Below are 22,498 nucleotides of genomic sequence, written 5' to 3'. Positions count from 1 at the left end.
TACCCTGCTCACATGTCTCCACATGAATTATCAGGATCAGATCATTTGTAGCACTTTATAACAATTGTAACATCTACAAAGCAGGTCGTACTCATAATGTCACCAGGATAAGGTATCTAGCCTTATCAATCTACTACAAACCATTTAGATTATCACTTAAACATGATTCACCGTCTCTACATATATGTTTAAGCTACAGAATATTTAGTTTATTGGTTTGTGGGTTTAATGCTACTAAATGTCAAATAAAACATCTCATATTTTATTAAATAAATAAAATATTTGTATAATATAATTACAAACTATAGGACCCTACAAGATTTAAGGCACCAATCCAATAGACTCAACATCAAACTTTAATGCAAAAATATTTATACTCTCAAAGTACTGAAAAATGATAATGACATATATCTTCTTTTTTTTTTTTTTTTTTTTTTTTGAGAAAAACACCATCAAAGGCAAGATATAGTAATTAAGAAGACCCTCTTTATCAACCTCGACAACACGAAAAAGCCAATTAGAAAAATTACAAGTCCAACTCCATGTAATACAAGACGACATAGCATGGTTGGCCAAAGATTGGGACACCTTATTACAGTATCTAGGCATGTATCTCAGCCCCTCTAACATTTAATTGACTAATTAAAGAAGCCACTTCAGCAAAATTACCCCAAAGGGGAAGAAAGAAAAAGAGAGAGATGAGAGACTTCACCACACCTTCAACATCGGATTCCATCCAAAAGTCACCAAGGCCAATATCCTCAGCAGACTGCAACCTCTCCAGCATCGCATAAATTTCGCTGGCCTCAACCTTGAACAACCCTTGCTGGAAGACCGCCATAGTTTCAACAACATCCTCACCCTCATTTCGGACAATTACACCCATACCCAATCCAAGCTTGGACAGAGAACAACCGACATCTATGTTCATTTTTAGGGAACCAATTGCCAGCGACCTCCATTTGGGTATAGACAGTGCAGACAAAACCCACCCCTAGCCCGATCCATTCTCCCCCCTCATATTATGCATCAGCCTTCCATTCTCCACACTGACATCAGCACAACCCATCATCCTCTCCCCTTGCCCAGAAAATTCATCCCAGTAATGAAGAATCCAAGTAATTTTACAGTCAATAGGAGCAATCGGTCGAGAATTATTCATTTTATTTCCATCTTCCCAAATTGCTCCGCTAGCAACCACCAAACAGAGAAAATTGTTGAGTCTTTAGACACTTTGCCGCACACAAACAAATCACAGCAGGAATTCAACTCCACCAAACGACGACCAAACATCGATAAAATTCTCTTCCAAATCTTATAAGCACGTTGACATTTAAAAAGAACATGGAACTCAAACTCATAATCTCTACCACAGCACACACCACCCATCAATAGAGATTTTCCTTTATGCAATATTAAAATTGGTGCGAAGAATGCCATGGAACGATTTCCACAAAAAAAAATTATTTTTTTAGGGAAGGATCGATCCCCACACCTATTTTCACCAGTTTTCATAAGGATCTGTGGTAGATGAGGTAGTATAACCTTTGAGTTTGACAAAAACTTTAGAATCACTGCTTGTGGAAAAAGGCCCATGCTTTGTGTAGTGCCAACACCAACCACCAGGGATTAAAGTTCTGCAAATAGGGATAGAAAGGATCTTTTCAATATCCCTCCTTCCAAAACCACCGACAGATTTATTTTCATCCCACATACATTCTTCATTCATCAACTCACAAACGTGTAGACCGGTCATATTCTCCTGCATGGGTGTAATAGGTTTAAAAGATGTTTCTAAAGGTATCCAAGGATGAGCGAAAACAAAAGTATATTCACCCGTCATAGTTCTCCTTCAAATGTCCTGGTTCAACAACTCACGACCCCAAATCACACTACGCCAAACATACAAAGGACGGTGAACCAATCCAGACTAACCTTTACACAAGCGAGCAACAAGCGAATCAGCACTCTTAAAGGATCCTCCAAACCTGCTTAGCAAGTAAAGCTTGATTGAACCCTTCCACATTCCACCTAGATCTTTAGGTAAACACATAACCTTCCAACTCATCCATTGTATTTTCTTTCTAGCAGCCGAAGACCCCCACCAAAATTGAGCCATTGATCTGGCCACATCTTCCCAGGCAAATTTAAGAAATTTAAGACATGACATGGCATAAGTGGGTAAAGCCTGCGCCACCACTTTAAGCTATACCTCTTTACCTCCAATAAAGAAAAGATTTCTCTTCCATTGAGCAATGGACTTATGAATTTTTTGTAACTTAAGCATCTATGTGGAGCCATACAAGTGATTCATATCTTAAGTAATAACCTAAATGGTTTGAGTATAAGGATAAAGGAACCTGGTAACACTATGGATACGGTCCGCTTTGTACATGTTACAAGTGCTGTAAAGTGCTACAAATGGTCTAGTCCTGACCATGCATGTGGTGACATGCGAGTGGGGTATCCTATACAAAAACTCTATATAAGACCAGACCACGAAATGATTAGTCTCTTTATATAACACCGTTGATAATTGAGACATACATTTCACTAGAATGACCATAGGTAACATGACCTTAATTCTGAGTGAGTTGGGAACTCCTGCTCATAAGGGCGGTCCTTTGATTTGTATGGGTGAGAGTGGCCACAACTCAACAAGCCTACCATTTAAGGGATTTGTCTGATTGGGGAGCTGGGAACTCAACTACACAATATATAATTCACTCTTTCCCCGAAGCTGGGGTAAGTAGATAAATCGGTCCCTTAACGACTGATTCCGAGTCTTGAACATAGTGACCACACCCTCTCTTGGGAAGAGAGGACTCAATCATAGTAGGACTATGACTTATTGTTCATTAGAGGAATCAGTTATACTTAAGGAGTTAGATGTAACTACAGGGGTAAAACGGTAAATTGACTCAGTTGTACTTACGAGTGATTTGTGAAGGGTCATCGCACTGTTGTAATGTGAAGAGTGCAGCTGTCAGTCTTTAGTGGAGTGACCAACAGTTAATGGATGGTGGATCTCGTGATTAAAGAGTTTAGTCAATTTTTCACATATCGTTAGAGCTTCAAGCTACAGGTCCATAAAATCCGTTTGGTAGCTCAATGGATTTAAGTTGAGAATAAGATTTTGGGTCAGTTTGAAGTGTTCAAATTAATAAGGGAAAATTTGATTATATATGATATAATTAAATTGATTCAATTATATGTGATATAATTGATATGATGTATTTGATACATTATTAATTGGAGGAATTAATATAAATATGATTTATATTAAATACTATAAAATAGAAAAAGAACTATGGCTTATATATTTCATATGACGAAATATTGAAACTATAGGTTATAAATATAATATGATAAGTTAATTATTATATTTATTTATAATATATTAATTATATGATAATTAATTAATATTTTTCTTTAATAACCGACTTGATTGGGAGGTTATGCATGGTTATGGTAATTGTGAGATAAAAAGGAAAATGATTTTCCAAAATCAGAAGATGATTCATTGAATTGGTCTCGCAAAAAGAAAGACTATCGAGTAAAAGAGTTTTACTAAATGATAGCATCTCACAGACTAAACGATTGAGTACCAAGTTTTCTATACGATATTTACTCGTTATTACACGATCAAGTAGCAAGTCTATGCGATAGGCTTCTTCTTCTACACGATCTAGTATCAAGTTTATACGATAGACTTCCTTCCTCTGTCTCATACTCGATCGTTTACCTCCTTCATTCCTCTATCCAAAGTCACACAGAGCCCACAACTCCTAGATTCCCACACCGAGAATACCAAGGTAACTCTCATAGTGGTGTTCTTGTTCCGTTTGAGGGTTGAGGATCGAGTTGCACTCGATAGTGATCAAGGATTCTTCAGTTCGTGCTCTTGGTTGTTCTGATCGTTACGTTCGAGTTCGTGTTGTTGAACGAGTTGCTGAATGATCGAGGTGAAGAAAGAGTTCTTCAAAGGTTTGCATACTCTATTTCTTGTTTAATTAAAGAAGCATGCTTGTAATTTATTGTTTATGCATAATCTATTCTTTTGGACTGTAATTGTTTGTAATCTTTCTCAATGAAATTTGAAACAATCCACTTCCACTCACTGGTTCTCTATTTAGAATTCCTTCACTTTTTCAATCACAAATCTAAAGTCTCATCGTTTGTTTTTAGATAAGTGAGATGGAATGCCTAAGTATTTACCTAAATCCGAGGCCACCTTAATTTTCAAAATATTTTCCAATTGTAGTTTACATAGATGGGAGGTACTAGGGCTGCACACCATCGCAGATTTTGAAAAATTTACACACTGACCAGATGTCATCTCATAAGTACATAAAATATTTTGAACCTCGAGACAAGCCCTAGAAGTAGCTTTACAGAATAAGAAGCTATCATCAGTAAAAAATAAGTGAGAAACTCGAGGGCGTGTCCTAGCAATTTTATAATCAAGCAAATTCCTATTCTGAGCCACAGCATGTAGAAGAGAAGATAAACTTTCAACATAAAGAAGGAAAAGATAAGGAGAAAGAGAATCACCTTGTCTTAACCCCCTTTAAGCAGAAGAACCATGAGAAGGTTTACCATTGATTAGCACAAAGAATCTCACTATAGATACATAGTCCATAATACGATTCACCCACTGTTCACGAAAGCCCATTTTACTCGATAGATCTTGCAAGAAGCACCATTCAACTTTGTCATAGGCTTTACTCATGTCAAGTTTAACAGCTGCTACCCCCTCCTTCCCCACTCTTTGTTCATAATGTGATGCAGACATTCCTGACTAATAAGTACATTATCTGAAGTTAACCGACCTGGGAAAAAAGCACTGTGAGCCTCCAAGATTACCTTGGGTAACACCATCTTCAATCTGTTTGCAATGGCTTTAACAACAGAAGAAAAGTCAGTGGTGCCATAAGGCATGTTGTTTTTGGGAATCAAGGTAATATATGTGTTATTAAATCGTCCCACAGAAGAATGGCCATTTAAAATCGCCAAACAAGCAGGCACCAATTTATCCTTGATAACGTCACAATGCTTTTGATATAAAATAGCAACAAAACCATCCAGCCCAAGAGCCTTTATAGACCCCATATGAAAAAGAGCATATCTAATTTCCTCCTCTGTATACATCTACTTAATAAAAGCATTTACCTCATTGGTTATACAATTATGAATAACCCTCAATGCCACATTTCTCTTATCAATAAATGGCCCAGCAATCTGAAAAAGATGTTCAAAATAATTAACAAAAGCCTTCCCCATCTTCATCTCCTGTGTCACTTACCTCCCATTCTCATCATGGATCATAGATATATAGTTTTTCTCTTAACTATAAGGAATATGTACTACTGTGGTTATTAAAATTTTTCTTTCCTTTTTTAATCGATTGGCCATAAAATCCGACATTAGAAGATGAGTGCCTACACGGAAATAAGGATTAAAATATTTATCGATCTCTCAAAATATTTTTCGATATGTCTCTAAATCAAAGAGTACGACATCGATGAAGTTTAATTATAGTCGTCTTTTATATCTTTAATAGTTACTCATAAAATTAAAACAAAACAAAATTTATTATCTATTAATCACAATATGATTATAAATACAAATGACAAGATCTATAAACTAGTTTGGAATTAAAAGCAACTAACAATTAATTTGGACAAGTTTTATGTCAATTGAATTATACTTATATTAGCTCAAAAATATATATATTTTTAAGTATTTTAAAAGTTATTTTAGAAAAATCTTAAAAAGTCAATTTAAACCTAGTTTAGAAAAATATATTAAAAAAAAATGTTAGCCCCTATATGACAAGGTGGGTTTTGAAATTAGTGGATTGGATAAGAAGATTGTGTTTTGTTTGACAAATGGGCCTTAGAAATAATGTTATTTGAGCGAGAATTTCTAGCTCTACTAGTATGGAAATTTTTTTATACTATTGCTTACCACAATAATAGCATTTAAGAATTACGTGGAGTCTACAAAATAAATAAATAATAAGATTTTTTTTCCTATAAATTTATAGTCATAAATATTAGTCAATTTCACTTTTTTTTTACAACACGTGGGGTGGGTGGATCGAAACTTTGACCTCAAGGTTATCGTTCATACTTGATGTCAGTTGAGCTACGTTCGTATTAGCGTGAATTTCACATTAATGTTAGTCAACCTCACCTTATTTTTAAAAATATTGTTGATGTGATACACAGCTAATGGAGCGAATATGGAAAACTCTTAGTATTGGAAATTCTCCCATTACAACCAAAATCTTATGATGAATTTCAATATCATATTGGGACTCTTTATTGAATTTGTAAATCCCCATTTGATAAATATTTGATTTGTGATTTTTGAAAATTAAGCTATAAACATCACTTCTATCTATTTATTGGTTTGTATGTCTTGTTGTCTAGATTCTAAGAGTATTTTTAAGTTAAAGTCAAATTTTAAAAGCTAAAAAAAATAGTTTTCAAAAAAGTAAAAGTAGTTTTTGTTTTTAGAAATTAGTTGAAAATTCAAATGTTTATTTAGGTAATATGAAATAGAAAACAAGTGCATTCTTAAAAAGAAAAAAAAAATGATTCCTAAAGGTAACCTATTTGATTAGTGATTCTTTATCTAATGAATGAATAAATAAATTACAAGTTTAGTGCCTATTATAATTGTGTTTAATATATTTCTGAAATTTAAAAGATATCGAATAGGTCTATAAACTTTAATCTTGTACTAATGTTTCATTAGAAAATGTCTAATAAGTTTCTAAAGTTTTAGTTTTATATTCAATTTTCCTTTTAGTTTTTAATGTGTGTCCAATAGGTTCTTAAGGTATTCAACGTTTTTTAAAATTTACAAATATATTGAACACAAAATTAATTTTATGTCTAATAGATTCATAAATTTTGGAAAAAATTGAACATGTAGGAGGCTTAGGCACAAAATTAAAAGTTCACAAAAACCAATTTGACAGTTTTGAACTTTAAAGATCTATTCGATACAAAGTTGAACTTTCATAAATCTTTTTTATACAAATATGAAAGTCCATGAACTAAATTTGTAATTCATAATTTTTTTATTATTGAACTAAAATGTGACAAATGAAAAATATATATCCATTTATTATAGTGTGAAGGAATGTGAACCTCATTATTGTTTAGGTCTAGAAATTTTAGATGCTTAAATTTTCATAAATGAAAAAATTATGTCTTTATCTTGATTTAAAATTTCCATTGAAATCTCGAAATTTCGAGATTTCGAAGGGCTCGAAATTTTGGTTGGAAAAAATTTGTTTTTCCCCCAACTTCAATGAAATTTCGAGATTTCAAGAAAATTTCGAGAAAATTTCTATTTTTTTAATTAACTACGTTAGCCCAATTCAAATTTTTTAAATTTTATGATTCTGATTATGCACAATTCTATGGTTTCATATACCAATGTCATTTTAAACAAATGATTAAACCTTTGTACTACTTTTTCTAATTTCCAACTTTCCCAAAGTTTAGCTTTATTTTCGATCCAAACCTTTCATTTCTAAGAAAATTGAATTTAAAAAGACTACAAAAAAATAACCTATAACTATTTTTTACCTCATTCAAAGTTTTTTCGTTAAATTTTCACATCATTTTACCTTAAAATTGAATTGATGTGAGTTTTTTTTTTCTTTTATCATCCAAAACTTTTATAATTTTCACATCATTTCACCTTAAACCATTCTTAAATTTTATATTATAGTCAATTATAGTCTAATTAAGCTACAATAAGAGTTTTATTAACTAATTATAACAATTTCCATCAATTTTCATAAATTTTCCTGAAGTTTCCATCAACATCGATATTTCCATAAATTCAGGACCTCAATATTTCCATCGACATCGACATTTCTAACCTTGATCTTTACTATGTTTCTCACATTTTCTCCCTCTTTGTTTCTCTCTCCCCACTCATAGAAGCGGGGTGTTCAAATAACTCAATAACCCGAACAATTCGGACTACCCAACCAAAATATAAGTGTTGGATTGGGTTAGTTTTGTTTTTGGGTTGGGTTAAACTTTTTCTATTTTTGTTGGGTTGGGTTGGATCTTGGGTTGACTAAAAAAATTTGGGTTGACCCAACCCAACCGAATTTTATATATATAAATAAAATATACCATACATATTTCTCTTTGTTTAAAATTTGATTACTTTGTATTGTTTAATTTGTAAATTTTAAATATTTTTCTTTTAAAATTGTTATAATTTTTATTTGAAGTTTGCAATAAATATCTTAGATATTTGGTATTTAGCATTTGAATTTTATGAGATTTTAGTTATTAGTCATGTGTTGTATATAAATTTACATATTTTTAATTAAAAAGGAAAAAAAAGTTATAACTCGACAACTCAACCTAATCCAACCCGAATTTTAAGGGTTGGGTTGGGTTGGGTTAGAAACTTTATTTGGGTTATTTAGGTTGTCAATCCAATCAATCCAAATTTTCGGGTTAGTCCAAAAAATACTCTCAACCCAACCCAATCCATATCCACCCATAATATAGAAGTTTGAAATACTGTGCCTGACAATTTCTTTTTAAATTTCCCCACCAATAACATTGCAACAATACTAATTCCTACAACCATCTCTCTATCCCTTCATTTGTAATTCTTAGTAACATACGGTGGAACTCAAATAATTATTCCAAAATGACATACCAACAAGAAAGAGAAAAATCAATTCAAGTATAGTTCAATGAATAAGATATTAATTATTGTTTTAAAATTCAACAGTTCAATTCACCCTACTATCCGATAAAATTTTCAAAACAATTTAATTTGTTGAATGAACTTTTAAATTTGTATGGATTTCGATATGGTATAATGAGTATAATCTCTAATAAATGATTCTCTTATGCTTTCTCTCCAACATTGGAGAAAGTTTAGATCTTTCAAGTTTTCTTGCAATTTCAACTTCGAAGTCTTCAAGAACTTAAAAGGAGTTTTTGTCTGCTAAGTCTTCTATCTTTAGATCTTTAGGATTAAGAGGAGTTTTTGTCTTCTAAGTCTTTAACCTCTAGATCTTCAGGATAGTTACACTCTTTAGAATTTTAGTCTTTTGATCTTCAGATCTTCTAGAGCTTCGGATTTCAGTTCTCTCAATACCAAGAGTTTCGGTCCTCAATTCTTCTCTCTATCTTTAGAATGAAAAGTAAAGGATCTATTTATAGAGTTTTCCAAGGGCTTTAGGTGGCTTCAGCCTGATTAGCCCAATTCTCTACCATGAGCTTGAACTAAAGATTGGACCTTGAGCCCAAGTAATTTAATCTGTTTGGATTGACTCAAAAAAAAATATTTTTCAAAAAATTCATTTTTATTGAAACACTTTTGATCTAGTTTATATGCATGAAAAGCTATTTTGGATGGTTGTCAAACATTCCAATTTCTTCCGAAACTTATTTTTTAAATTAAATGCTTGAAAATGTATTTCAAACACACATGGTCCAAGTTTAATTTCTGTTGAATTTGACCAAACTTATCGTTGTAATCAGATAATCAGATGGCCAGGAAAAAGACATGTGAATTTTTTTAATTTACCATTTGTTTGCCTCCAAATTTTAATTTAGGGGCAAGCATTAATTCTTAATTGACCCAAAATTTAATATATTGACATTTCTTTGTGAATACATGATAAAAACTGATTAGCCAAAATTTCTCATCCAACACCTATAACTTAAAAAACCATTGAAAGGAAATGTGTGTGAGATTTTTCACCATATGACCAATTTCTATTTCCGAAAACAAAATTTCTAATATGGCAACAATGTACGCAAGCATACTTGGTATTTAGTTTCAATTTTTGTGTAGTTCATAATAAAGAAAATGTGTAACCGAAACTACACCAATATTTTATGCATCTCAAACTACACCAAGTAAAAATGTGTCATATGACAAAAAAAAATGTTTTTTTACAATATTAAAAAAATGAAGCATTGGATTAGGTATAGCCTAAGCCTAATCATTCCTGACAAAATTACAGAAATAAATTTTGACAAAGATGAGTGGACGCTTGAAAGTGATGGAGAAGGGGAGCCACAAAAGAAGAAAGGGGTGAGAACTTAGAATAGAGTAAAAAGGACCTAACTATTTCATTTTCCAAAACGTTTCAGAATATTCATTCTCTAAAACGCTCGACACTTTGAATTTTACAATCAACATGCGCCCAATTTTTTCAATGATCATAGTTTGATTACTTAATTGTTAAGTGCATATGGGAATAGGTCAAGGATGGTTTGTGCAAATAACCCCATAAGTTATCTTTTAGAATAAGTCCATTCCTTAAACTATGAAAATCTTGTAAAAGAGAAGAAACCCAACTTTTCATGATTCATCAAACATACCGGGGTACGTATAACACACGTTGAGGGCAAAGAACACCCATTTCTCAACTCAACTTGAATGAGATATGGTATGCCCCATTTTGTTCTAAAACTACAAAAGAAAAAGTCTTGTCATTTTTTTTGAAAGGAAAAGAACGATTTTCATTTAAGAAAAAATGAAAGAAACAAAAAGTCTGTCATGAAAGAAATCGAGAGGTGAAAAATTAAAAGCTTCAATGGAATTTGTTGAAAGGACGAGAAGAAACTAGAAGTCTTATAGGATGGATTAGAGCCAGTATTAAATGAGTTTCTAAGTGCTTAAATATACCGTCCTTTTTCACTTAGAAAGTTGTTTCAAACAGATTCTCAATAAATTTTAAATGAGCTAACAGCAAATCCATCTCTACCAAGGGTTCGTGCTCACCATTAGAATGAAAAAGAAACAAGTTCAATCAAACATTATGCTATAGGAGCATATATTCGGCTAAGATCTGAAGGAAAAACAGCTACGTCGCTTGTGGTTTTCATATGAGCTAAGAGACTTCAAGAGACAGTATATTCCCATTAGCAAAAACAATATTGAAAATTTAGGCTCGTCCTGTTTTGCTTCTAGAGTCTATTAATCAAGGAAAATATATTTCAGTCTGCTAGTAATAAAAAAGGAAGCAATCAAAATTGAAAGCAGTTACTTTACTTGAAAGTTAGATCCCTATTAAAGCAGGCTTGTGTAAGAAATCACTTGCTCTTCTTTGGTTCTCTAGTATAATCATCGATCAGTGCTTCGACATCTTTCCAGAAGAGCCCCTCAACTAAAACTCCATCCTTAGTAAACCTGCAAGATAGTATATCTTTGGTTCGTAACTGTACAGAAACATATTTGAGAAACTAGATTCCATAATGTAATGGAGAGAGAAAGAGACCAGCGAGTGACACTCTTGGTAAATTGAACTGGTTCATTAGCAGATATTGATTTGGGATCTGAACTAGATATGGTCAGTGTATACAGATCTGAGAATCTGGGCAACTTTGAAGAGACTACTAACCCAGTGCTCGTGAAGGATCCCTGTGCAAAGAAAATTGCAACAAGATTACCAGTGACCTCAAAAAGTTTAGCATGTATGCAGTTTCAGAGATCATTGGAAAAGTTATAAAGTCCAAACAAATTGCCCAGAGAATCGTAGAGAATATTTATACATGGTGTCATTCTATCATTCTTGAAAAAGAAATGTAAACGAAAGCCTCTTCTTCCTAACTCCAGAAGTATCCTAATAACAAACTACTGCTTCAAAAATGGAGGGGTAACTCACTGATAAAAGACTTAAAAAAAAATGGCAAAGAAATCTCGAATAAAATTATAAATTAAAAAAAATAATAAAAAAAATAAAAACCTTAAACTTATAAGAAAAGCTTCCAAATTTCTAGTCACGAAGAAGCACAGAAGTTGATTCTTCTAAAACGTGCCAGTATATTCAGAGAAACTTTAGATAAGAGCCCATTTGAGAAGGGGCAGTCACAGATTGAAATGTAAGATAAAATGGAAGAACTCAAGAGCTGTTCTATGACTGTTTCGTTTCCAAAATTCTCTAAAAGCAACTTTCAGCCAGGAAGAGAAGGTCAAATTTACAATTATTGTTCACAAGCTGATGGAAAATGGAAGTAAGAACTTCAGTTATTCGAGAAACATGTCATCTACGTAAACAAACTAAAAGAGAGAGAACAATGTTTTGAAACCATTACCCAAACGTGATTCCCTTCATCTTTATCTAAAAAGAAAAAGGACATTTTTCAGAACACACCCAAACAACTCAGCTCTACATTAATTTGAAACTGCAAAGCCAACAATATTACAAAAAACTATCGGTGAAGTTTTGTTAAGCTTTTTCTAAAGTCAAACTCTATATGCAAGTTAAGAAGGCTTTTTAGTTTTTTGGGGGGATTAAAAACAGCAACTCTCACTGATAAAAAATAAAGAATACAGGGGCTCCCTTTGTGCAAAATAATACCTTTAGAATGTTTACAAAAGATATTCGATATCAAAACTCAAAAAGAAACATGAACTAACAAGGAACCAAAAATCAATAGAGTCTTTTTCCAAATCTCTAATGCTCTAGTATTCCTCTCTCCCCTAAGAAGTATAGATGACTGACGAATCGCATTACCAAACTCTTAGAACTTTGTGGTTTCTTTAGCTGGTTTATATTCAGAAACCTTAAAATGTAGCCAAATAGCATTACAACTCGAGAGGGAAAAAAAACTAATGCATGAACATACAAATGGGCTAGAAAACAGGATTGTTCCAAAAGTTAAAGAAACTTACTGCAGGAGGATATGTGAACAAAATTGCGTTCTTCTCCTTGGTGTAAACAATAAACTGCAAGATCCCATTAAAAACTACATACTTGCCAGAGTTAAAGATCACATGAGAGGCACCATCCAATGATTTTCATTTCATTAAACGAAATCAAAACCTAATAATCTAAGAAAATGGCGTAAGATTCAGAGTACAACGCGATTCTGCATTCGAAAACATCCACCATTTAATCCAATATCAATCAAGAAATGAAATTCAATCTATTAACGGAAGCTCTAAACGGGAAAAAGAACACGCAATTCAGAAAAAGGATATAATATAATGCAGCCGATCAAGAAATCGCGATTTTCAGGGAATTTCTTCTTGTAAAACTGAGCCACCAAAGCTATGATGATGATGAAAGTGCCCATAATCAATTTGACATTACTCAACCTCACGTCTTCAACATAGCCACGGCTGGTGACAATCTGCAAGCAAAAAGCTCAAACCTAGATTAAAATTGACGCGAAAAAGATCTAAAAAAAGGGGAATGAAATTGCAGATTGAATTACCTCAGAAACAGATTCATCGAGTAGGTGTTTGAGGGAGTGATGATCCAAGAGATTGGCTTTTTTGGTATTTTTGGTCGCCATTTTTGATAGCTTTCGGTTTCAGTTCTCTTCGCCGTCTACGAAGGTTTGTCTAAAATCTGAGAGAGAGAAGAGACCCAGTCTTCTTCGACCTCTTTTTTTCTTTTTTTTTTTTTCTTTTTCTTTTTTTTTCTTTTTTTTTTTTTTCTTTTTTCCTTTAATTATATTTCTCTTTGTTTCAATTTTTAATAATTAATAATTTATTTATTTTCCTCTACCGAGTAATAATGTTTTTGCTTAATTTGCTAATAAGATTCATTCCCCTCACCCCAAAGAGTTGAGACATTTTAGAAATTTTGTTATGTCAATGAAAGAGTACATTTACGTTTGGAAGTTTTTTCAAAATATAATTTCCTAAAAATAAAGGTTATAAGTTTTAAAAAAAATAAAAATAAAAGGAAAAAATTCTTTTTTGATTATTAGGTTTTAGATTTAATTTTTATTTGGTCCGTTATAATATTTCCCTTGAGGTTTTGAGTTTTGTTTCAATTTAATTTTTAGATTTCATGATTTATACTTTTAACTTCGATTTTTCATTAACTACTCAATTTCAGTCTTTAGTATTAATGTCTATTAACTAGTTTAAAAGAATTAAAAGGATTATAATTAATCAAGTTTCATTATTTTATTTCATCACTATTAAAATTAATTTTAAAATTTCATTTCATAATTACTTTAATTAATTAATCGACATTATTGTTAAAGACTAAAAATGAGTATTTTTTGAGAATCGAGGTAAAAAGTGTTCATCTTGAAACCTATGACTGAATTGAAATGAAACTCAAATCTCAATGATAAAACCATAATATTTTGGAACATGTGGACTGGAATAAAATTAAACTCAAAATTTAAAAACTAAGGCCCGGTTTGGTAAGCATTTTGTTTTTTGTTTTTGTTTTTGAAAATCAAGCCTATGAACATTACTTCCACATCCAAATTTCTTTCTTTGTTATCTATTTTTCACCAATAATTTAAAAAATTAAATCAGATTTTGAGAACTAAAAAAAAGCTTTCAAAAAGCTATTTTATTTTTAGAATTTGACTAAGAATTCAACCATTGCACTTTAAAAAGATGCAAAACATGGTAAGAAATGTAGATAATATAGATTTAATTTTAAAAAACAAAATGTTACCAAACAGGATCTAAAAGTATATTATTTTAAAACCAAAGGACCAAATAGAAACTAAAACTAAAACCCATGAATCAAAAAAGTATTTTTGCCAAAATAAAATTAGGTTGTAAGTAAGGATCAAATATTGATATCGAGATTTCGATTTTACAAATATATCAATAAAATGCTAATATTCATGAATATTTTGATAATAAAGAAGTTTATATATGTATATATATTAAAAAAAACCATATAAATTATTAATTGAGTTGCTTTTACTCTCAAAATAAGTTATTGACTTTAGAGTAAAATACACTTTTGGTTTCAGAAATTTGAATTTAATGTCTATTTAGTCCCTAAAATTTTAAAATAGACATTCTCAGTCCTTGAAGTTTGAAAAAAGATTTGAAATTTAGCTAACTTGGCATATTATATTGATTTTATATTAGTTATTGATGATGGGATATGTGACTTGACCATTTTTTTTTTTCCTTGTTCTCTTCCTCTCAATCTCATCCTACCTTCCTCCGGAGAGCTTTGGCGACAACAACACAAGCATTCACGATCTCTCAACTCTCTTTCTCCTTCCCTCGTCGGCGACTGGTGTTCACTAGCTACTTCATCAATTTGATGTTTATACTACAAAACAATTGTAGTACCTAAATTATCTTACCATGTAAGTATTAAATAATACAGTTAATTCAAAATTTCATAAGTTAAACTACTAAAAACGAGACTGAAAATTTAAGGATATATTATAAGTTGTTTGAAGTTTAGGCATAAATAAACATAAATTAAAAACAAGATGGAAAGTTTTAAGAATATACTTATAATTTACCTAAATATAATTATGAATACGACATTTAAGGCGAAAAAAATATGGAAAATAAAGTTTTCTTATAACAAAAATAATTCATTTAATTGAATTTTACCAAACCAAACTTCCTTGATTCAAAGGAACCAATACATGACTTCTTAAATTTAAAGATGAAATTAAAATAAAAATGATGAATAAGGATCAAAACTATATTTAAAATTAAACTTGAGAAAATTTGAAATTTTGGGATATATAAGGAGGGTAATTGTCAGTCTCATAAATTTTGTAATATGGATGTAACTATAATAATCTCTAAATACAATAACATATTACATATGCCATTCCAGGTTATCACTATCAATCAAATATTCCTGCTATAACATGTTGAAACAATTTCCAGCCCAAATCTTATGCCTATTTCTTTTTCTTGGACACAAACTTCCTAATAATTTCAAATAAGGGTTTGGTCAAGAATACTACACTAGATGAATAAGAATAGATTATTGAGATAAATTGCAGGCTTGGATTTCTTCTTAAGAACCTGTAATGGGGTCATATAAGCATTTTATCAGATCATTGAGACTTTGATTTTATTCTGCCAACGGGACCCTTGGTGAGAAGGAATCGAGCACTTCGGACGAGTTCTTCCTTAACCATGAACAAGACAGCAGCAGCCAGAACACTCTGGACAATTTTTGTGCCCATCCCTTTGTAAAATCCACATAGTCCTTCGTATCGGATCATTTTGATGATGGCGTCAAATGTGCCTGGATAAAAAGTCAAAGAACATATTGAAGAACCAGAACATTGGTGACTTGGACAAGAGAACAATGTGGACAGATACAAGTAACATAAGAACTTGCATCGACCAATGCTAGAATCTGTAATGTGGTAAAAACAGCTAACTTAGCCAACAGATTCGTCCATTGAAACCTTCCTTACTTGCAATAAATCAAAAGGTCAATTTTCCCATTTTGCTTTCTTAAAGCTTGTTTGATAACTATTTGGCTTTTGGTTTTTTGTTTTTGAAATTTCTGCTCGTTTTCGCACAATTTCTTCACTGTGGATTTCTTCTATCCGAAGGAAAGATATGGTAGACTAGAATTCTACTTTTTTAGTTTTTAAAACTTGGTTTGGATTTTGAAAAATCAAATAACAAAACAAAGAACCCATAGGTGGAACTTGGAACTTGGAAGTAGAGTTTCTAAGCCTAAGTTTCAAAAACCAAAAGATTATCAAAAGGGCCTTGCCAATCCATCTTCAATTATCTCTCGCCATTGAATGATCAGGGGCACAATGGCCATGGCTGCATTTTCATATAATAATCATGTTTTGCAGCTTTTGGCCATCTATTGGAATGGAGCAATTGTTAACCTAAGAGAATTTAAGCTCTAAAGGTAAACCAATCAACCCTTTAAAAAAACATGCTGCAGTGATCAAGACTGGAGTATAACACAGCTGTTTTCCACTACTTTTTAATGGTGGAAGATGCTATGTTCAGAATAACTTGGGATTTAAACTATGAATCCAAACCTTTATACTGATGTCTTTTGTCTCCAGCTACAATTTGTTTTGCTTGAAGCCTAGCCTGCAAAGAAAATAACTTGAATGAGATAATTTACTCTAATGCATGCTAGACAAATAAAACTCGAACTTCAGCATACATCAACATGATAGGAATGGTATTAGAGGGATATTAGGGGTATATTAGTAATTAGATATTAAGTTTATTGGGGAAGTTTGGTTATAAATACAGTGGGTAGAGGAGGGGGAAGACAGACAATATTTAGTGAGTGAATTAGAGCTTGAGAGTGATCTCAAGATTGGAAGGGTCAAAGTACTTTGAACACTTGGTTTATCTTGTACTTCCGTTATCTTTTATATTTCAATATAAAATATGAAAAAGTAGAAAAAGTAGAAGTATTAACCAAAACACGATATTTGTAAGAATGAAGCAAATGTATTTAAACTAATTTTTTTCAGGAAAATAAAGAAATCCTATTTCTTCACAATATATTGTTTCCACGAGATTATAGAATTTACCTTCACAACTAAAAGAGGATAGGTTACTACAGTCGCTCCAAGTTTTGCCAAGGCACCAAGAAAAAAAATCTGCATAAGTAGCCAAATATGTTAGCCTTTTTTTTTTTTTTTTTTTTTTTTGTGGGAAGAAAAGAAAAACATCAAAAAGCCAAACCACAAGCAGAAGCACAAGAGCTAAAGTCCTCATTAACAGCCAAGGCTAACCAACTAGGAAATCTATCAACCCAAAAAGACTCCCCATCCTCCCTATGAGTGGACAAATAAATCTGGACATTGCAGAGTCGAGAATTTTAGAGGTCAGGGAAAAGGTTACCTCTAATGCAGTAACTCCACTCCCATCCTTCCGTAAAGCACGTCGTTTCTTCAATTTGTTCAAGAAAGTTTCATACAGCATGTACTGTATAGAAGGGTTGCTGACCTGTGATCAAGAAAGGAATATTTAGCAGCGTTTCCTTGTGTATCAACTACAGAGTTTCTTTCCCACACGTACCATGATCAATGTTGGGATTACCCCTTTCCAGAAACCCTTGATTCCCGCTTCCTCATAAAGTTCTTGAATCTGAAGATTGAATCATGTTTTCCAAAACAAAAAACTTGTAAGATATCCAGAGTGAAGCCTGTTTATCATGATAAAAAGGAAAATAGACAATTTCCATGGGAGAAAAAACACACTTTAACTAATAAGATACAGCTGAAAGATATAAAAGGTGAAAAATGGGCTGACTATAGTTCTTATAATCCACATATTTATGAGACATTCTTTCCCAACTCAGACCAAACAAAGAAAAAAAATGGGTACTACCTTATTATTATTATTATTATGATTATTAGGTTAAATTATAAAAAATGCCCCTAAACTTTGGTGTCAAAAATACCCTTGAACTTTCAAAAGTTTCAAAAATATCCTTAAACTTTCAAAAAGAGTTCAAAAATATCCTTAACGTTAGTTTTGGATGGAAGTCTTTAAAGTTTTATTTAAAAAATCCTCCACTTTAAAAAATTTCAAAAATACCCTTAAACTTAAAAAAAAAAAAAAAAAAGTTCAAATAGCCCCTAAGAGATCATGGTAGAAGAATATTGCTTAAGCAGTTAAGTCCAGAAAAAGGCAGGTCTGCTTTCTTTCACAAGAGTTCATAGCTACTATGGAAACTAGTAAACGAATATTTGTTACTTACAGCATGAGTGGTTCTGTAGGAAGGGGGATCTACAACTGCTGTTGGCGGAATGGTTTCATCTAGTGGAGTCAATGGAGCTCCCCCAGGTAGAGATGGCTTTGAGACTTTTTTATGTGTCTGAAGAATGATATAACAAATCTTGTCATCTAAAAACTTTTAAATTCCGTGAAATCATTTGAAACAAGAAACTGCTTCATATTGCAGTTTAGTTAACAAAGCTCTTGAGGAAAGTCAACATCAATAACTGCAATTAAATAAAGTAAATGGAGCCAAAATCTGTGGTTTGGGTCAAAAAAAACACACTTTAAGACTTTTGGGAAGAAAAACTTTAGACTCTCAAGAGAGAGATAAAATCCTCTCCCCCCGTCTTTTTCTTTAAACCAAATTTCATTAAGATATATCATAGAATCCAAATGACTAAAAGATCAAAAAGACCAAGCCAAAAACAGGGGTTACAAGAAGAAGAAAAACCAAACTTTGTTAATAAAAATAATAAAGGCAAGGCTATCATCACAAATCATGTGAACCTGGTGGTTTGAATTCAAGTCACTGAGTTGAATCCAAAAAGTACTAAATACTATGCTCAACCCATAAGGGTGACTCATAAAATAATTTCCTTGTCCACTGGTTTAATAAAACTCAATTGATTTTTGTTATGAAGCATAAATAAACAACAGAAGTACCAAATATATTATTACCTGCATCCGAGTAACAACCACCCATATAGGATTTGTCAACAGTACATTAACACACCTAAAGAATGAAATTATTTTTTAGACAAGTGGAAATAATAAATAACTAAATAATGCAGATGGTTTGGTAGTAGCTCTGACAAGTAACCTATTTTAGTGGCATTTGAAAAAGTTTAAACTGTCTGAAGAACGTATTTAAATATAATGGAAATAATGCATTGAAAGTTAAACCTGAAAGCACAAGATGCAACTCGAAATGTCCATCTTTAATCTCAAGAAAAGAAAATAATCAAAATAATAATAAGAACTCTTTCTTATTTTTATTTTTGTTCTTGAAGATTAAGAACTCACTCTGAGCAAATCCTTCTGGAGAAAAAATGATAGGCTTAGGGCCTTTCCTCAACTTTCTTGTATCCTTTATCCCTTTTCTTTAGTTTGAAATGAAGGTGTTTCTTATGAAATTTTTTTAAATAATAAGAAACTCAAATAAAAAACACTCTATAAACAAACCCAGATACAGCAGCCACCAGAAGTGAGGAAAGCATGCCAACAGATCCGTCTCCAATCCCTGCCTTCATTCGTTCAAGAGAAGCAACTTCAGCCTTGTTCCTGAATATTTGGTAGAAATAATAGTAAACGCCCTGTACCAGGAACAAAAGTTTGTTCAAACGTAAGATGCCAAGAATGTAAATAAAAAATAAAACTTGTTCAGAAGTTCAAATAATAATCTTTTTACTGGCCCAAACTACCTCCAGAGGAAAATGGTTTTTTTTTTTTTCTTTTTTAAAAAAATAAAGTGGACCCATTAGAAAAGTAAAAAAAAATATATCACTGTTGTTTTTCCTTGCTAGATTCAGTAACAAGCTCAAGAAAGTTGACATTCTGCCATTTCTATGCATTCATTACTGACATGAACGACCTGGATCTGTAAAAACACCAGTTGTTGCCTTTTACATTTACAAGCCAGATTGTATGTGCTCTTTCTCTCATTCTTATCCTTGAGCTCGGATACATTCTCATTTTTCTATATACATATTTAGTGAAAGAGAGAATGTTAAGCATAGATGATAATGAAGTAGTAGATATCAAATCTTACTAACTAAATCATACCACAAAAGTTAGAGTAAATTATTGCCACCTTGTTCCAAAAAGAAGTTCAAAGTTTATTACTTTATTTTGGAGGAAAATTTAGTGCAGAGAACAGGGAATTCACCATGACAGCATGCCTATTATTCATTTACTAGCTGCTGGCATGAATATAATTAAAATATTTAGTTGGCTTGGATGACAATCTTGGCCTTTTCTTGTCGAGAACAATGCCTGAACAGAACTAGAGAACTGAAACAACCTCCACAACATCAATTGTCGATGCTATCTAAGGATGTTGAGTAATAACATGGTAGGGTCAGAGTCAAAAAGCTTGGCAATAAAAATGGAAGATTTCCCACTTTCATGGTACCGTTTTATGTTTGAATTGGATGTCAAAGGCAACTCAGTAACAAGTCTACACTCTAATACCCTCCTTTACCTGTCCAACTATGCGTGCATTACAGTAACACAGGGCAGACCACAGACAACCCATTGTTGCCATACTTAAAAGAAGTGACAATGCCACTTTTCACTATGCTTTCATGTAACCAAGAAAAACCCAAATTTTCTTCGACTGCATCATCAATCAGATATCAAGTATTCTACCGATCCCCTTTACACACAATAGACAGGTGAAGCCAGAAATTTCTGTAGTAGTAGGCAAAATTTACATTCTAACTTTGTATCTATATAATCTTCCAATTCCCAAAATATAGGAGGACAAATTACAGAGAAAATTTACAATCTACAATGAATCATGAGGTTTCCCTTCCTTCCTTCTTAACTCCACCCAACAGAAAGTTAAATGCATTTTCTGATTCTAACAGATATCATATACCAACAAGCTCCGTTCCCGCAGCAACACTGTGGCTAAGACAAATTTGATATTGCAATTTGGAAATGTGTGATATAATAGTATCAACTAGACCGACTTCAAATGGGGTCTCACCTGAGATGCAGCCGTACCCACCAGAGACGGCCCCAAGCCACCGTAAAGCCGGTCCCATCCTTCATGTTTTACAACCTGTTCACAAAAACAACCAAATAGGTCATTTATCAGACCCGCATAGTTTTCGTATCTCAAAAACTGTAGGAAAAGAAGTTCTGAAGAACAGAATTAAGAGCACCTGGCACATCTGTTGAAACGTTCCTAGTTTCCTCTTCTCCTTCTTCACATCGCGCTCTGTCTGCTGACGAGTATTCACCTACAGAACAAACCAAACGCCTCTGGAATTGAACAAACGAAGCAAAATTCAGCACTATAAACTGGAAATTTAGTAAAAGAATTTACAGTCTGAAGAGGGTATGTGATGAGCTGAGCAATGATCCCTCCTCCAGCTCCAGCCAATCCATTGATCAACGCATCCGACATACTTTCCCGCTAAAACCCAACAAGAGAAAGCAAAGAAGAAGGAAGAAAAAAGTGTATGTGGGAAGATAGAAATTGAAGCAAAGACGGTGTTAGTTCGCCGGGAAAGTGCACCGGAACCGGAGCATTGACGGGAAAGAAAGAGATCTAACTCAAATTCATTCGGAGGAGAAAACCCATGTACGACTTTGCCTCTCTTCTACCCGAATGACATCGACATTTTTTATGGCGTTTGCTATCTGGGAAAATTCTGACGACTTGAAGATGGGAAATTACGCATCATTTTCTATGAAATTAATGGGAAAATATTGAGAGTAAGAAATGGGTTTTTTCATTCAATATCAATTTTTAAAAATAAAATTAGGGTGGGTGGAGGATCCAATCTCTAACCATTTAATATCAATTTTTAGTTGAGTTATTAGGAGGTGTATATGGGTTGAATTTGATTGGATTGGAAGAATTTTATTGGATCGACCCAAAAATTTGAGTTGGTCGAATTGTCTATGCAAATGATTCGGATAGGATCTCCAATAATACCTTTGAAATTTGGGTTGGGATGGATTATTGGACTATTTTTTTTTTCTACTTAAATTTGTGGATAACATATGCTAATAACTAAAATTTAAATATAAAAAATTCAAGACATCTATTACAAATTTCAAACAAACATCATAAAAATATATATGAGTTATAATTTTTATGTTTTTAAAAGTGTACCTAGACTCAATCTAATCCGAAAAAGACATAAAAATTTAATTCAATCCATCTCGAAATTAAAACTAACTCAACCCAATCTTTATAATTTAAGTTGGGTAGTCCTAGTTATTCGAATGAGTTAGGTTCGACTTAATTATTAATTATATATTTATTTTACTTTTATCTTCAAATATT

The 22,498-nt window shown here is 32.4% G+C and overlaps 3 protein-coding genes and 1 long non-coding RNA gene across 5 annotated transcripts; all 4 read right to left on the bottom strand.

Annotated features, from left to right (window-relative positions):
* Positions 1–469: 469 nt before the first annotated feature.
* On the bottom strand, positions 470–2,234 carry LOC150035108 (uncharacterized). The gene is made up of 2 exons (XR_016530513.1): positions 1,837–2,234; positions 470–1,762 (listed from the first exon to the last, which is right to left on the bottom strand). It is a non-coding gene; the product is annotated as an uncharacterized LOC150035108 (long non-coding RNA).
* Positions 2,235–4,570: 2,336 nt separating this feature from the next.
* LOC150035107 (uncharacterized) lies at positions 4,571–5,151 on the bottom strand. The gene is made up of 2 exons (XM_090315229.1): positions 4,867–5,151; positions 4,571–4,801 (listed from the first exon to the last, which is right to left on the bottom strand). Exons 1-2 carry the CDS (start codon positions 5,149–5,151, stop codon positions 4,571–4,573), a joined length of 516 nt encoding a protein of 171 aa, XP_090171355.1.
* Positions 5,152–10,912: 5,761 nt separating this feature from the next.
* On the bottom strand, positions 10,913–13,411 carry LOC120080931 (Microsomal signal peptidase 25 kDa subunit (SPC25)). Its single transcript, XM_039035617.2, has 5 exons — positions 13,233–13,411; positions 12,997–13,148; positions 12,688–12,769; positions 11,291–11,433; positions 10,913–11,202 (listed from the first exon to the last, which is right to left on the bottom strand). The coding sequence occupies exons 1-5, from the start codon at positions 13,311–13,313 to the stop codon at positions 11,106–11,108; spliced, it is 555 nt and encodes a 184-aa protein (XP_038891545.1). The 5' UTR covers positions 13,314–13,411; the 3' UTR covers positions 10,913–11,105.
* Positions 13,412–15,464: 2,053 nt separating this feature from the next.
* On the bottom strand, positions 15,465–21,978 carry PXN (Mitochondrial substrate carrier family protein). 2 transcript variants are annotated; one of them, XM_039036820.2, is made up of 11 exons: positions 21,530–21,978; positions 21,366–21,443; positions 21,188–21,262; positions 19,660–19,790; positions 19,156–19,210; positions 18,458–18,574; positions 17,773–17,841; positions 17,596–17,700; positions 17,283–17,351; positions 16,773–16,827; positions 15,465–16,006 (listed from the first exon to the last, which is right to left on the bottom strand). In XM_039036820.2, the coding sequence occupies exons 1-11, from the start codon at positions 21,608–21,610 to the stop codon at positions 15,813–15,815; spliced, it is 1,029 nt and encodes a 342-aa protein (XP_038892748.1). In that variant the 5' UTR covers positions 21,611–21,978; the 3' UTR covers positions 15,465–15,812. The 2 variants fall into 2 exon arrangements, with proteins under 2 accessions (XP_038892748.1, XP_090171442.1); XM_090315316.1 differs by having other exon boundaries at positions 19,660–19,758; positions 21,530–21,876.
* Between the last annotated feature and the right edge of the window lie 520 nt (positions 21,979–22,498).

Source organism: Benincasa hispida, chromosome 7 (genome assembly GCF_027475165.1).
Source record: "Benincasa hispida cultivar pf3 chromosome 7, pf3_genome.v1.1, whole genome shotgun sequence".
Lineage (NCBI taxonomy): Eukaryota > Viridiplantae > Streptophyta > Magnoliopsida > Cucurbitales > Cucurbitaceae > Benincasa > Benincasa hispida.
The sequence above is the reverse complement of the archived record's forward strand: the minus strand, read 5'-3'. Positions and strand labels throughout refer to the sequence as shown.

Coding starts and splice junctions, on each gene's coding strand:
- LOC150035107 (XM_090315229.1), bottom strand. CDS start 5,151: ATGTATACAGAGGAGGAAATTAGATATGCTCTTTTTCATATGGGGTCT. Junction 4,802..4,866: donor TGAAGATGGTGTTACCCAAG/GTAATCTTGGAG, acceptor TGTACTTATTAG/TCAGGAATGTCTGCATCACA.
- LOC120080931 (XM_039035617.2), bottom strand. CDS start 13,313: ATGGCGACCAAAAATACCAAAAAAGCCAATCTCTTGGATCATCACTCC. Junction 11,434..12,687: donor TGTTCACATATCCTCCTGCA/GTAAGTTTCTTT, acceptor TTCTTTGCACAG/GGATCCTTCACGAGCACTGG. Junction 11,203..11,290: donor ACCAAGAGTGTCACTCGCTG/GTCTCTTTCTCT, acceptor ACTATCTTGCAG/GTTTACTAAGGATGGAGTTT.
- PXN (XM_039036820.2), bottom strand. CDS start 21,610: ATGTCGGATGCGTTGATCAATGGATTGGCTGGAGCTGGAGGAGGGATC. Junction 18,575..19,155: donor TGGTTGTTACTCGGATGCAG/GTAATAATATAT, acceptor ATCATTCTTCAG/ACACATAAAAAAGTCTCAAA. Junction 17,842..18,457: donor CCTACAGAACCACTCATGCT/GTAAGTAACAAA, acceptor TTCAATCTTCAG/ATTCAAGAACTTTATGAGGA.